The 15,903-nt window shown below is 46.5% G+C and overlaps 1 protein-coding gene across 1 annotated transcript; it reads right to left on the bottom strand.

Annotated features, from left to right (window-relative positions):
* Positions 1 to 14,375: 14,375 nt before the first annotated feature.
* On the bottom strand, positions 14,376 to 15,613 carry LOC123087657 (peroxidase 5-like). Its single transcript, XM_044509707.1, has 2 exons — positions 15,333 to 15,613; positions 14,376 to 15,204 (listed from the first exon to the last, which is right to left on the bottom strand). Exons 1-2 carry the CDS (start codon positions 15,570 to 15,572, stop codon positions 14,419 to 14,421), a joined length of 1,026 nt encoding a protein of 341 aa, XP_044365642.1. The 5' UTR covers positions 15,573 to 15,613; the 3' UTR covers positions 14,376 to 14,418.
* Positions 15,614 to 15,903: the final 290 nt, after the last annotated feature.

The following is a 15,903-nucleotide window of genomic DNA, read 5'->3' as shown; positions in this document are numbered from 1 at the left end:
GCGCCATTACTAAGTCATATAGTAATGTAGCACTTCTAGGCATAATAATGGCACACCAAATGTGCGCCATTAGTATTTGTTACTAGTGGCACACCTATAGTGCGCCATTAATAGCAAAAATAGATGCGCCACTAGCAGATCTTTTTTTAGTAGTGTACCCTCTGGTAACTTCAGTGCAAATAGCATGGTAATATGCAAACAACAGACGTGATAACTTACGTACAAACTCCGCGGTAACTTTTCATCCCCAGAGAAACAAGTTTGTTAAAACATACCTCTGGTAACTTCAGACCTAATAACTTACATACACACCTCGGTAACTTTGATCAAGGGAAAGAGTTGTTCAAAAACATACCCTAGATAAATTATGTGTAAATAGCATGGTAATATACAGACTGCATATCTGATAACCTGGATGTAAATACCTCGGTAGCATTGACCAAATAAGGAAAAAGTTTGACTAGGTGAAAATTTATTGAGAAAATAATTCCCGCTAATTTCTATGTAAACAGAATGGTAATTCACGCACCGAAGACATGATAACTTACGTACATACATCATGTTAACTTTTGATTTGGAGAAAAAGATGTTGAAACATACCTCGATAAATTGTGTGTAAATAACACGGTAATATACGCATCACAATCGTGATAATATTCGTACAAACACCACGGTAATTGTTGACCCGGGGAAAAAGTTGTTAAAAACGTATCCCTGATAACCTTTGTGTAAATAGTATGATAATTTACTCATGCAGATGTGATAACTTGTGTATGAACATCATGGTAATTTTTCTGATCTGGGGATGAAAAAATTGTTGAAAACATACACGCAATACCTTCTATGTACCTACCATGATGATTTACACACCGCAAACATGATAACTTTGATACAAAACACTATAGTAAATTTGCCCAAGTGAATTTTTTTATGAGCACGCGATAACTTCTGTCTAAATAACATGATAATTTAGTCATCACAGATCTGATTACTTACGTACAAACACCATGGTAATATTGACCGGGGGTAGGGGCGGTTATTGAAAAATACAGCCCCGATACTTATCTGCAAATATCATGGTAATATATGAAGCCCATACCTGATAATTTAAGTACAAACAGGAAAAAAGCTATTGAGAAACATACCGCAAAAACTTGAGTGAGAAAAGCATGACAACATTAAAACTTTGTACATGATAACTTAGGTGCAAACATCATGATATTTTGCATATGAGAAAACGAGTGAAGAGCAAGCCCGGGTTTGTGAACCGTGTAAAACATGTAGAAAAAAATGATAGAACCAGGGCGCATTGTTCTAAAACCCGTACAAGTGAGGCAGCCGGTTTGGATTATCAGTTACTAATCACTGTCTTTTTTGTTTATTTTCATCTTAGAAAGATACAATTGGTATGTAAGTTGTATGGAATCAGTTAAGTGGGCTAGCACAACTGGATGTTGCAGCTTAGTTTCGTATAAGAGGGTCTGGGTTTGGTTCCCCTTCAACGCCATTTTTTCTGCCTAATTTAAACTACAGGCCCAAGAAAACACGTGTGCCAAATACCATTGTCCTTATATATATATAGCTTCATTGGCACGCAGCATAAATGAATCTGCCCTACGCCGGATTGAGATTCAGTGACGTAAGCAGTCCCCTACGCCCCTTCTCCGTACATTCTCAATTGTTTGACTATTTCTTAAACCCCATCCATCTGGAATCACAGGTTACTTAATTAGCCTAAAATTGGATGTTGTAGTAACTAGGAATGTGGACCTTAGTTTGATAGTCGAACTCGATCCTTTTTGGATTCTATGGAAAAAATGTTACTTCCTCTGTTAATTAATACAAAATGTTTGGATATTTTAATATAGACTACATACAGATTGAAATTGGTGAACAAACATACTAAAACGTGTCTATATACATCTGATTTAGAAAAAGTTAAAACATCTTATGTTTGTGAACAGAGGAAGAATATATGAAGTCAGGCGAGGATGAGAATAGTACATTATCGCTCTACCTAAGTTTATAAGTGGTAGACAAGTTTGTCTGGCTCCCTCTCCCTCTGCAGCCCCTCCCCTCTGTCGCCCCCCGCACGGGCGACCGAGGGGCTCCACCCCTAGCCCCCGGGTCACCGCCCCTCCCTCTCCCTTCCCTCCATCGCCGCCGTTGGTAGGCACCAGGCTTAGCCTGTGCGTGCGCCGGCGGCGGCGAAGGCACTCCTCCCTCTCGCGGGTCAAAGGGTGACGTGGGGCTCCCTGGCTCGAGGGTGTGATCTCGATCTGGGCTGCGGCGGCGCCGATCTGGTTCATGACGGCCCAGATCTGGACTTCGGCGGTGTGGCGGCTAGCCGGCATCCTATCGGCGATTGTGGTGGCAGTGCTGGTGCTGCTCCTCCCGATCTAAGGCGGAGGGCCTTGGATCCGGGGCGGCAGCCCCGAGGTGGGCCTTCCTGTCCAGTGGCGCGGTGGGGCGGGCGGGCTGCTGGGGATCTGGTCCGATGTCCGGCGATCCACTAGCGGGTTGGTGCCACGTCTCGTTACATCGGTGGCCAACAGCGTCGAGCTGCTTCTTCCTCCAACACTTGCATCGTACACTCCGTCATACCGGTCATGGCTGCGCTGCTTGCCGGTCACCGAATGGGACGGAGCAGGAGGTGCAGATTCAGATTAGGATAATTCCCTGGTCGGCTCCTGCCGGCCTTGACGGCGCCGCCGCCTGAGGGTGCCATTTTTCTTCCTGGAGACGTCGTTCATGTTCGCCCCACCTTTTCCCACTCCACGGTTTTTCGGGTGAAAATCCTAGGGCGGCAACGACGCTCATGGTATCGTGTCCTTCTTGAAGGCGTCGTCGAGAGAGCAGTGGTCGTGGACACAGCTCGTGTTCTTGGGCAGCTGCAGTTGGCGTGCCCCTCTTCCACCAGGAGGCATCTGCTTCTGGGGAAACCATGGATCTGGGTCTCCCAGGTCGGATGATGACGGAAACTATGGTGCCGTTCTCCCTCTTGAGGGCATCGTTTTAGAGCAGGTGGTGATTGGAAGGGCCCAGAGGCGGAGCGGGGTTTCAACTTCCGCATCAATGACGGCGGGTCTCGGCGGCGTGGCGCAGTGGAGGCTTGGCGTTCGATGTGAGTTGATGGACTCACGCCGGAGGGCGACGCTGTCTGGCGTCATGGTGGCGTCGATGTCAGAAAGGCCTAGTAAGGTCAATGCATTAGTTCTGCTTTGAGGATGGATTGATGGAAGATGAAGTTTACGGCCCTTGCAGCGTGCGGTGCTCACTGTGAGTGTGCCGGACTGGTGTGTGACCCAATCTAGGTAGTGGCTTGGATGGGGCATCCTGCTTTAGATGTTAGGGTTTGTTGCGATGTCTGTTTGGTATTAGGCTCGGACATTCGGCATCCCTTCATCAAGGGATATGAGTAGCAACATGCGTTGCCAAGATGGTGGCTTCAGACTTATTAATGTATTAGCTTGTAAGGTCTTTGAGAATAATTAATAATACGGTTGCATACATCGTCCAGATGCAGAGGCCGGTGGTACATCCTCCGTTTCAAAAAAAATCTAAGTTTATAAGTCCTGATGACGAGAACAACTCCTGTGATGAAGAAATGTCTTTTTTTTGTGAGTAGATGAAGAAAATGTCTTAGCTCCGGGTTGTAAATTCTAAGGAAGGTACGAGTGTGTATGCATGCAAATCTAATACGGTGTGATCTTTAGCTCCGTCGCATCTCCACCGACATGCAAATACATACAGTATTTACCAGCAATATTGATGTGCGTCACTATCTATACTCAAACTTTGTATTAACAAGACAATCAATCATCTGACACACATCAGACTTGTTAACAACCAAAAGTAAAGGGATGTGGGAATGAATGTTACCTGTGTATACTTCTTCAACAAAACAGAAATGCTTTTGAGACTAATTCTTTATACGGTCTTTTTAATTGCGCTGGATGCCCGGGGCCAACGTCGTGCTAGCACTAGTAGAAAAAGGGTCAAATGTGAGACACATTAGTCCCGGTTTGTAACAGAACCGGCACTAATGTGTCCATTAGTGCCGGTTCCAACGGCTAGCCGGGAGGAGCTCTTTAGTACCGGTTCATGGCAAACCTTTAGCACTGGTTCGTGCCACGAACCGGTACTAATGAGAGTGGTGGCAGGATGTTGTCAGAGTGGGGCCCTTCCAGCACCTTTAGTACCGCTTCGTGGCACGAACCGGTACTAAAGATCGTCCTATATAAATCCTTCGTCCACCCGCACTCTGTTCTTCCCCCTTTCCCCTCTCCCTCTCCTCTGTTCTTCCCTTCTTCCTCTCGAGTTCATCACAAAATTTGCCCCAAATTTGTCAAGATTTGCAGGCCCTCATCCATTCAAATGATCACCAAGGTTAGCAACTTTGTCCTTTCATCTCTCATTGCTAGATTAGCTCTTGCATTGGTTTATATAGTGATTAATTGTGGGTTTTAGTAATTTGGGAGGAATTATATGTGGTAGTATTTGATTTATATGCAATTTGAGGTCAAAATAACACTTAGTTTGCATATGTAGGTGTGGTTTACTTAGTGCCTTCTAAATCTCCGTCGTAACCACCGTCGATCGCCCGCACCGTCCCGTCGCCGGCACCACCTTGTGGTGAGCCTCTTGTTCATGAAATTTTATATAAAAAATTGATGTTTGTGTGATTTGGATATATAGTTACTCGTATAATAATTATCTTACCCGTACGTTGTTTGTTATACATAGTGCCATGGTTTTGATATCCGTCCCCGTCGGTCCTCGTCCTTGTTATGATTCGGATGTGGTATATTCTCTTTTAAAACTATTTGTTGCATTTCGTGTTTATGACAAATTATGCCCATCAAGTTGACATAGATATTTTTATCTAGGAGGTATGTGAATCGGAAATTCCAACCGACCCTATTGTCGAGAGGTTAAATTTAGTTGAAAGAGAAAACGAGTACTTGAAAGAAAAATTGAAAAGAATTGAGGGGAGAAGATGGAATTGGAGTTGCATGTTGCCGATGTCGTCGATGATCACAAGATCAAGATGGAGAAAATGCGCTTGAACATTAGAAAGATTAGAAAATATGCCATTGATAGTGAGGCTTGGTATCATTATGCTATTGGATCAATTGTTACCTTAGTTGCGATCTTGATCGCATTTGTTGTTGCATTTAAATGCTTTAGCTAGAGAGTTATTTATTTGTTGCATTTAAGTGTTGTATAAACTTTATGTATGAACTTGTATTAATTTGGTCTATTCAGTGTTGTGTAATGAAGATGAGCCGGCAATGGATGTACGATGACTAATGCTCTCCCCAGTTCGTTGAGGGCGTGCATACTTTTCTGCTTGCGGCTGAGGCAAACAAGCGGGCGGATGGTTTTATGCCTTGTCCATGTGCTGGCTGTAAGAATGGTCGCAATTACTCTACGTCAAGAACCATTCACGTCCACCTGTTTGAGTCCGGTTTCATGCCCCACTATAATGTTTGGACCAAGCACAGAGAAAGAGGGGTTATGATGGAAGACAATGAAGAAGAAGAGGACGACGACAGCTATCCTGGCCATGGGTTCCCTGAATACGATGATACAACAATGGGGAAGAAGCTGAGCCAGTAATGAGGGAAAAAGCTGAGCCGGCAATGCAGGAAGAAGCTGAAGAAGAGGCATCAGATGAGCCCGTTGATGATCTAGGTTGGGCCATTGCCGATGCAAAGAGAAACTGCGCAAGTGATTTGGAGAAGAAGAAGTTGCAGCGCATATTAGAGGATCATAAAAAATTGTTGTACCCGAATTGCGTAGGTGACAAGAAAAAGTTGGGCACCACACTGGAATTGCTGCAATGGAAGGCAGAGAATGGTGTATCTGACAAGGGATTTGGAAAGTTGCTGGTAATGATAAAGGATATGCTTCCAAAGGACAACAAATTGCCCGAGAGTACGTACGAAGCAAAGAAGGCTGTCTGCCCTCTAGGGTTAGAGGTGCAGAAGATACATGCATGCCCTAATGATTGCATCCTCTACCACGGTGAGTACGAGGATTTGAACGCTTAACCGGTATGTGGTGCATTGCGCTATAAGATCAGCCGCGATGAGCATGGTGATGTCGAGGGCAAGCGCCCCAGGAAGAAGATTCCTGCCAAGGTGATGTGGTATTCTCCTATAATACCACGGTTGAAACGTTTGTTCCAAAACAAAGAGCATGCCAAGGCGATGCGATGGCACAGAGAAGACCGTAAGAAATACGTAAAGTTGAGAGTACCCACTGACGGGTCGCAGTGGAGAAAAATCGAAAGAAAGTACGGGAAGGAGTTTGCAGATGACGCAAGAAGCGTATGGTTTGGTCTAAGCGCAGATGGCATTAATCCTTTTGGGGAGCAGAGCAGCAACCATAGCACCTGGCCTGTGACTCTATGTTTGTATAACCTTCCTCCTTGGTTGTGCATGAAGCGGAAGTTCATTATGATGCCAGTGCTCATCCAAGGCCCTAAGCAACCCGGCAACGACATTGATGTGTACCTAAGGCCATTAGTTGAAGAACTCTTACAAGTCAGAAGATTATGAAAAGTTTGATGAAATTGCTCCATTCACAGTGAATATTGACCCGAGCATCCCGTTAAATGATGAAGATTTTCCATGGTTACGGCGCAAAGGGACACATGCGAAGAAAAAGTTTCACACCCAAAGATCTCGGATGTGATCGGCTTCACTAGCTATCATCACTTTCTTCTGTGTTTCGCACCGAGAGGGGAATCTCTGTAATAGTTAGGGTAGTTATGTGTTTTGGTATTTGAAACGCGAAGAAATTTTATGTGCAAACAAATTCACACTAATTTCAAATAATTCAAAATTTAAACTATTCAAATTTGAAAACTACGGGCACTAACAGAAAGTTTGTAATTTTTTGTACCTAAAGAGGCTGTGTCAGCCTCCGGTCAGGCTATGGCCCCACCATCACCATTTAGTGCCGGTTCGTACCACGAACCGGTACTAATGAGGTTGTGTCTGGTAAGGCTGGGGCCCCACGAGCACCTTTAGTACCGGTTCATGGATGAACCAGACATAAGCAGTTTTTTTGTCCCACCTCACGAAGTGAGAGGGACTAGGAGCGGTTTATAAGCCCTGAGTGCAGAGACGATGAAGAAGAGGATCAATGCTCACGTTGCTTAGCTTCAAGCCTTCAGGAATACGGCAGACTGCACGGAGCTATGCGCAGTGCAGTTTACACTATTCCGAAAGGCTTGAAGCAAATTAACGAGCATTGCACCTCTTTTTTATTTTTAATAACTTATTACAACTCCGGACTTCTTCTGTTATGGCAAAAACTAATTGCACGTCGACATTTCTTTTTTTTAAAGTTATAACTCCAGACTTTGACCATCAAGTTTTGCAGAAAAGAAAAAATAGCAGAAAAGAAAGAAAAACTATAGCTGAAAAGAAAAAAATATATAAAAAACTACTCAAAAATAAATAGAAGAAAATAAATATAGCAGAAAAGAAAAAACTACTCAGAAATAAATAGAAGAAAAAATAAAGTAGAAAAGAAAAAAAATTATATTTGCTATTTTTCAATCGTTTAAAAAATGACCGTGAAATTGAAAATCACTACAAAATGAACTCTGAAAATGTTGAATTTTGGCAAACTAGATGAAAAACTACTCACAAATAAATAGAAGAAAATAAATATAACAGAAAATAAAAAACTATACAAAAAACTACGCAAAAATAAATAGAAGAAAATAAAGCAGAAAAGAAAAAAACTATAAAAAATTTGGGGCGCTACCCTGTGGGCCTGATAGGCCACATGTGTGTAATTACAGGCTTTAAAGGCCCAGCAGACTCACAGGGCAGCGCGCAGAGTTTAGACCCACAAGCCTGCTATATAGAGGAGTTCGAAGTGGTAACCGCGGCTGGGTTTATAAACCAGTGCGGCTGCCCTTCGCCCGGCGAGGTGGGACTAAACTTTGGGGTGGCAGCGCGATGCCTTTAGTACCGGTTGGAGCCACCAACCGGTACTAAAGGGGAGGGGCCTTTACTACCGGTTTGTGCCACCACCCGATACTAAAGGGGGTCGCTTCCCGCCGCTTGGGTTGGCTAAAACTGGCCTTTAGTACCGGTTGGTGGGACAAACCGGTACTAAAGGCCCCTCCTATATAAACAACACTTGCGAAAATTTCATTCTCCCTCTGTTTCTTCCTCTGTTTCCGTCGTCTCCGTCGCTGTCGCCGCCCCCGTCCCCGTCGCCGCCCTCATCTCCGTCGCCGCCCCCGTCCCCGTCGCCGCCCTCGTCTCCGTCGCCGCCCCGGGCCCATCCCCGTCGCGTTGTCCGCGCGTCGCCGCCCCGGCCCTTCACCGCCCCCGACCGTCGCCTCGCCGTCGCCGTCGCCCCGCTGTGAGCTCTCCCCCTCTAACACCTCTCCCTCGCCCCCGGCGGCCACCATGGGCGCCGCCCCTCCCCGAGCCCATACACACACACACAAGCATGATGAACACACACACACACATATGTATGAATTAATGCATGTATATATTAGTATATACGTATTTTGTATGTTTAATTAGTTTAGATTATTTAGATTATTATTTTTTCACTATTATATATGTATGAATGCATGTTAGATGGATATAATTAGTGTTTAATTAGTATGGAATTTTTTTATATAATATTGTTTTTCAGTTTTTTAATGGATGTATAGAAGTTGTGTTTTCTGTTTTTAGTGTTAGATGCTTAATTAGTATGAAATAGTATATAGATTTTTGAAATAGTAGAAATGTTAGAAATTTTAGTTATCAAAATCCAATCATTAAAAAAATGTTACTTTTTGCGGGCATATAGCTAGTATTTGTTCTCGACGATGCCCGGCCCGCATCCTCGCCGTCGACCCGTCCGCGACGACGTCCAGCCGACCCATGTCCGGGACTGGGCTCCGCCGGGCTGGCACTGGGAGGTGCTGCCTGGAGGGGCGCGCCGCTTGATGAGGAACCCGGCCCCGGGTCCCGTCGTCGACCCTGATCTCGTTTGGTGGCGTTCGCGTGGGCCAGTTTCGGTGCGGAGGGACCCGGCCCCGCCGGAGGTGGTACGTCGCCGTGTCAGGGAGGAGGACGAGCACGTCCATCGCTACATGGTTGCGTTAGAGGGCGGCAGGTTCTCCAATACCTGGCAGTATCTTCGGGGATCTCACTTCAGCTATGATCCTGTGAGGGTTCCTTCTCTTTGGGTGTCCACCGCCCGCGCCGCAGGAACCGCGAGTGTCCTAGATTCTTCTGTAGTATTCGATCTTTAATTAGCTAGCCAGTGATGTACTATTCAATATTATATATTATTCGAGACGATGTATTCGAGATTATATCTATTATTCTAGACGAAGTATTCGAGATTATATCTATTATTCGAGACGATGTAATTTGAATACTAAATTGTTTTATATTTCTTTTGAATTAGTTAAATAAAAGCTATGGCAGACAATACCGACAGAGAGGGAGAACAGACCATGTTCGATATGATACGCGGGCCAGATGATGATCAGAATGAAGAAGATTATGACGGCTCCGAATTTCTAAACAACACCGGAGAGGGTGATATGATATTCGATCGCGACGACCGAATTGATGAAGTCATGAACTACGATTATGACGATGACGAAGAACATGTTGATCCTGAAACAACAAAGACCGGCGAGGTATATATATTTATATAAGCAGGTATCTGGTGATCATCACATGTTTTAAATGACTTGAAGATATATTAACGAATCGATCTTTGTTCTTTCAGCCATCCGGATCGAGCAAATCTTCAGGCAAAAGGACGAAACGAGGCCCGAACAAAAAGTTGAAGGAGGGCGTAAAGTACAATATCGAGGCAGTCAGACCTAATGGCGAACCATTAGCGCCTAAGAAGATTGCGGACAAGTTCGTTCGTCAGTGCGGAGTTCTTGTGAAGGACCAACTCCCGATCTCCCTTCAAGAATGGAGAGAGCCAGCAAAAGACAAAAGACAAAAAGGCAAAGAGGACGCTGCTCCACGTCCAGATGTTACTTTTGTCGACAAGAATCAAAAAGATCTGCTTTGGGATACTCTCATGGAACATTTCACCCTACCAGATCATTTCACAGAAGCAGATGTGCAGAAAGTCAAGGACGCTGCTCTTAGGAAGATGGCGGTTGCATTCAAGAACCACAAGAATCGTGAATGGGACAAGTACGTCAAGGGAGGAAGGAAGACTCCAGTATTCGAGGGAACACTAGAGAACCAACGTGCTCATTGGGACGATTTCGTGAAATTCAAGGATTCGGAATTAGCTAAGGAACGGTCGAGAATAAACAAGAAGAATGCCGAAAAAAAGGATAAGTTCCATAAGCTGGGGCGAGGTGGCTATGCGGTGGCAATGCCTAAGTGGGATAAGTCTGAGAAAGAGATGGAGGATGCAGGTGCCACTCCGGTTACTAAGAGCTGGCCCCCCAGGGTCAGGACTTGGTTCTATGCGCATGGGGGGAGTTGGACCCGAAGACAGGCAATGTTTCGACGAGGGCAAGTCTGAAGGGAGCCGACGATGCGATACTTGTTGCAATAGAAGAGGCACGATCGGGGGTGTTCCAGCCCAACAGAGAGAACGACGAGCTTACGCGTGCCCTGGGAAATCCTGAACACCCGGGAAGAACACGAGGCAAGGGCACTATTCCGTGGTATGAGGGGTTTTCAGACTGGAACACCGACTACAGAACCCGTGCGAGAAAGAAGATTGCGGAGGAGAAGAAGAGGAAGATGAAGGAGGAGCAGAGGAAGCGGGACTATGAACGCCTTCAAGGCCTAGAAGCAAGTCAAGCGGAATTGGTAGTCAAATTCCAGCGGCAGCAGGAGCAGATCGACTCACTTACCCAGCAAAGGGGGTCTCAGCAGCTGCAGCAGCTAGCGAATGATCCAGCATTGGATAGCACCGCTCCATCCATGCCGAGAAGCAGCGTGGGTTCCGCCCCGGACGATGCAATGCTGGGTAGATACCCCATGGATGACATCATGGAGAACACTAGCTGCGAGCTACACGTCAAAATGAAGAACATATCCATGAAGGTGGCGGACGCCGTTGCTTTTACAAATCCCCCCGAGGCAACCTTCCATTGCAACCCGATTCCAGCGGGCTATGCTCGTGTCTTGGTTGATGAGGTGGTGGACCCATATTCGGAGCTAGAGCTTGACATTACTGGAGGTGACGACGAGCGCTTTCTTGGAGAGGCCAACCATCGTATCATCCTATGGAAAAAGGATTGCATCATCTTTCGAAGGCCACCGACACCGCGTCAGCCGACTCCTCGTCGAAGTCCGCCACCGAGTCAGCAGTCTCCCGCTCCTGCAAGTCCACCAAGTCCAGCAAAGTGTCAGGCCACTCCTCCTCCAAGTCCGGCAAAGTGTCAGGCCACTCCTCCTCCTCCAAGTTCGCCACAGCATCAAACGTCCACTCCCCCTCCAAGTCCGGCACAACCTCAGGCCACTCCTCCTCCAAGTCCGGCACAGCTTCAGGCGGCCACTCCTCCTCGTCCAACTCAGCCCCGTCAGCCATCTCCGCCGCCTCAGCAATCGCAGAAGAGACACCCCGTAGCTATGGTGCATAGCGGTACAAGTCGAGGTAGTACAGGAAGTACAGGCGAAGGCAAGCGATATAAATATGGTCCAAGCCTCATGCCTCTTCCGCAGAGGGCTTATGACAGGTCCGAGGAGGAAATCGCAGCCATATCGAAGGCCGAGGTGGAAGCCCATTTTGCACCGAAACCACCACCGCCGCCAAGGGAGAAAGTGCCTGAGGAAACGATTGACCACTTCATTTGTATGGCTCAACCACCAGCTCCCAAGCCTGTTGACACAGACTATGAGCGCCACATCAGGAAGTTAAATCGAGCACGTCTACATAAGGAGGCGAGCTCGGGATCGAGCAAACAAGAAGCAGCTGTCAAAAAATGCGGGAAAACCATTCCCCAGCTGGGAGAACAGGCGGCGCAATCGATCCCCTCGCTTGTTGTGCCAACAACACGTGATAGTACACGCGCCCAATATTATTGTGGGCAAACAGTTTATGTTCCTGAGGTGGGAAATGTGGTAATAACGGAGGACCATATAATGCAGGCTGAAGTTCTTAAAATCTCTGTTGGACAACTCCTCGAGATCGAGCCCATGCTTGTGCTTAGAGAGGATGAAATAAAATGGAAATATGTCCGGGGCCAACCTTTGGTCGAGCCAGACAAGGTCAAGAACCTCCCAACGAGAATGTATGAATTGCATCAATGGTACATGAACATTACCAAGATTTCAGATCGAGTGTCCCTCATGGTGAATGTCAAGGAGGATCATTACTTCCATGAGAAAGCTCTGTCCATTGAGTATTCTGAACTGTTTCAGTTATACAATCAAGACGCACTTGACAAATCTATCGTCAGTTGCTATTGTCTGTAAGTGATTTCTTTCTGTAATTTAAGTCTCAAGCTAGTTGTAGTGATCCTTTTGATCGTCAATCATTATCTGTAATTATCCTCACTATATTCTTTTCTGTGGTATTATGCAGGATGAAGATGTATGAAATGAGAAAAGCTGGACGCTATGGCATTGGGTTCATTGACCCAAACACCGTTAATGAATACACATGGCGGATAAATCGACATCATCAAAAGGACGTAGAGGACAACATGCTAGAGTTCTTGAAGCGCCTCAAATACAATAAAGATATACTACTTCCTTACAACTTCTAGTGAGTCACACTGTCTTGTACTATAAATTCTCTGTTTTTGCCTACTAGCTAGCTACATATATTTGCTTACATATGCCCGCTTAATTAAGACATGCAAACGTGTGTGCATGCAGATTTCACTGGGTCTTGTGTATCATTAAAGTTGACGACGGAACAGTTGAAATACTGGACTCACTACTCAAAGTTAAAACTGACTATAACATCTTGTTTGGGATAGTCAACAGGTAATTTCAATCATTATTAACTATATATCTCAGTCTATTTAGTTCGTTATTTCATGATATGAACTATTTAATAACCCCTTTATTCATTTTCTTTGTCGGCGGGCAGGGCTTGGGCAAGGTTCATCAGCGTCACGGATGGCGAATGAAAAAAAAAGCTTCAATGGTTTTGACCAAAGGTAACTAATTAAGTAGTACTAGCTAGCTAGCTAGCTGCCATCTTTTTCATTATCATGCTTGATTAATTATTATCTAATCAAATACCATTCTCGTAAAGGCCCTGAAGCAGGCGCAGGGGACTGATCTGTGTGTATTCTGCATTTGCGAGAACATTCGCATGATGGCGTCCGAAAGGAGCAGATCTCAAAGACAGGAATGAGTACGCTTGTCAGAACACTATTCACAATTTTTACACCATTATCGATATCTAGTCACACAACTAATACACATGCATATTGATCTCCTTCTTAACAGTTTAGAGAGGTGCGGGAGAAGCTCCTAGAAACGGAGCGCGTAGAAGCACTTCAAGAGGAAATAGCGGGATTTTTGCTCAACCAGGTCATAAATCCGAAGGGAGAATACTATTACCCGCTACCGCCCCCATGAAAACCACTTTCAATTGTCATCGTGCTCCGAAGGCACCAATTAGGCTAATGCCACTGGCTCCGAAGGCAACATGCATATGTAGGAGAAATTGTATATTGCTAGCTATACATTTGTGTATGTGTGAATTAATTAATATGGTGGTTTGTGAGACATTGATGATATATATATGCATGATTGGTTCTACTAGAAATTCTATATATATATATATTCATAACGTGTACAATGTGTAGTATCGTAAAATACCAGCAAACAAAAAAGAATTAAAATGAAAATACAAAATTAAATGAAAAAGAAATCATAAAACTAAAAAAAAAACAAACCTTATAGTACCGGTTGGTATTACCAACTGGTACTAAAGGGCTCCAGCCCCCCGGAGCTAGTTCGTGCCACGTGGTTACCCTTTACCACCGGTTCGTGCTGAACCGGTACTAAAGGAGGGGGGGGGGGCTTTCGTGCCCACACTTTAGTGCCGGTTATGGAACCGGCACTAAAGGGCTTTACGAACCAGTGCTATTGCCCGGTTCTGCACTAGTGTAGTTTGGATGATGTACACGAATTGTTTATGTTTTTCTTCTAGAAGTTCTGCCCTTGTTTGTAGCGATGTGAATTGTTTATGAGTGAATTTCTTTCGTTTTAGTTTGTCCTTGATCGAGCTTGCATGCACATTAGTCAAAACTCATAACATCATCTTTACGTTGACGTGTGGAAGAAAAACTCTTTTGGACATACACAAACAACTAACAATGAAATCACCTTGGAAAGTCAAATTACATACACTGACAACTAACAGTATGATCTGCGATCGACGGACACACAAAATATATAGCTATGCTTTGAATGACTTTGGAATGATTGACTACTGGTGGTTGACGACAAAGCACTTCTCCCTGATCTCCCCCTCTTCACCGGTGAGAACCTCCACCTTGCCCATCTTGACCATGGCGGCAGCGAACTTGGCCTGCCATGCCTTCTCCACGGCGGCGTGGAACGCGACGATACCGGCGGTCCGGGGGCTGGTGAGTAGTGTCTTGTCGGAGGTGAGCGGCACCTTGCGCGCTAGTACGTTCTTGAAGTACTGGTTGTCAAACTCCCCCAGCGTGACCGGGTCCAGCGGCACCACTGTGGGGTCGTTAGGGTTGTCCGTTGACGGAGGGCACTGATGCTTCAGCTCCGCCGCGTAGGACCTGTCGATGGACGGGTCGGTCCGACCGACCTCACCTGAGAAGTTGTAAATGCGCTGTGTGAAGGAGGAGCAGTGGGATCGACCGATGGTGTGTGCGCCGGAGAGCGTGACCATGTCGTCAGCGGAGAGCCCCTTGCGCTTGAAGCTGGCCACGAGCTCCGCGACCTCGCCAGTCGGGAATGGCACGTTGTTGTTGAGCACCTCGTCGGCGATAGACACGCGGCCGTCACGGCGACCAGAGGGCACGCGGTAGTTGATGCCGCCGGCAAGGTAGGCCCCGTCGCGCGCCGCGAAGGCGAGCACGTCGGCGCAGGAAACGGTGCGCGGGCAGCTCGCCTCTAGGGCTGCCTTGGCCTCGTCGATGACCTCGAAGCCACGCATGCTTGGGTTGTTGGCCTGCGAATCCTTCTCCGCCAAGTTCCCGGGCGTCGAGTTGATCAGCAGCGAGCCATCGCAGCCCTACACGTGTCAACCAACATAAAAATCAATGGTCAGATCAGCTACATGCATGTTCACGTGGCACTGATAAGGTTGCATGAACCGTGAATGGAGTAGGGGTGCATGGGTGCATGATGGTCATTGCTTACCCTGACGAAGCAATCATGGAAATGCATACGGATGATGCCCGCGGCGAGCCCTGGGTTGCGGGCGAAGGCGCGGCGGACGGCGTCGCGCACGATGTACTCGGCCTGTGGGCACGTGTGCTCGTAGAACCCAACCTTCAGAAACTTGGACGGCGGAGGCGACGCATCTGCCACCGCCGAGAAGCCGGCCACGGCGACCAGCACCGCCGCAGCCCACGCAAGCACTAAACTGGGGAACCTCATGGCTGGAAGCTTATTTTGATCTGTTTCGTGGTCTGCAGGTTGCTCTAGCTCTCCAAATTTCGTGGTCTGGAAGCTAGAGATTGCTGTTGTGATGGGAAAAAAATTCCGTGGAGACCGTCTCCAGGGCTCCTCCCGTGCGTACCCAATCTAGGATAGCGCCACGTGTCCCCCGATTGCATCCCACGGCATCCACTCTCGCTACTGCAGGGCTCCTTTACGTCGGCTCGCGTGAACCCGCGCTTCTGCTCGGCTCGATCGGCACGCTGCGACATCGGCTCACTCACGAGACAGAACATCATCCCATCTAGTTCCCCTGTTCAGCGGACAACCA

The sequence above is a fragment of the Triticum aestivum genome, chromosome 1B, assembly GCF_018294505.1.
Source record: "Triticum aestivum cultivar Chinese Spring chromosome 1B, IWGSC CS RefSeq v2.1, whole genome shotgun sequence".
NCBI lineage: Eukaryota > Viridiplantae > Streptophyta > Magnoliopsida > Poales > Poaceae > Triticum > Triticum aestivum.
The sequence above is the reverse complement of the archived record's forward strand: the minus strand, read 5'-3'. Positions and strand labels throughout refer to the sequence as shown.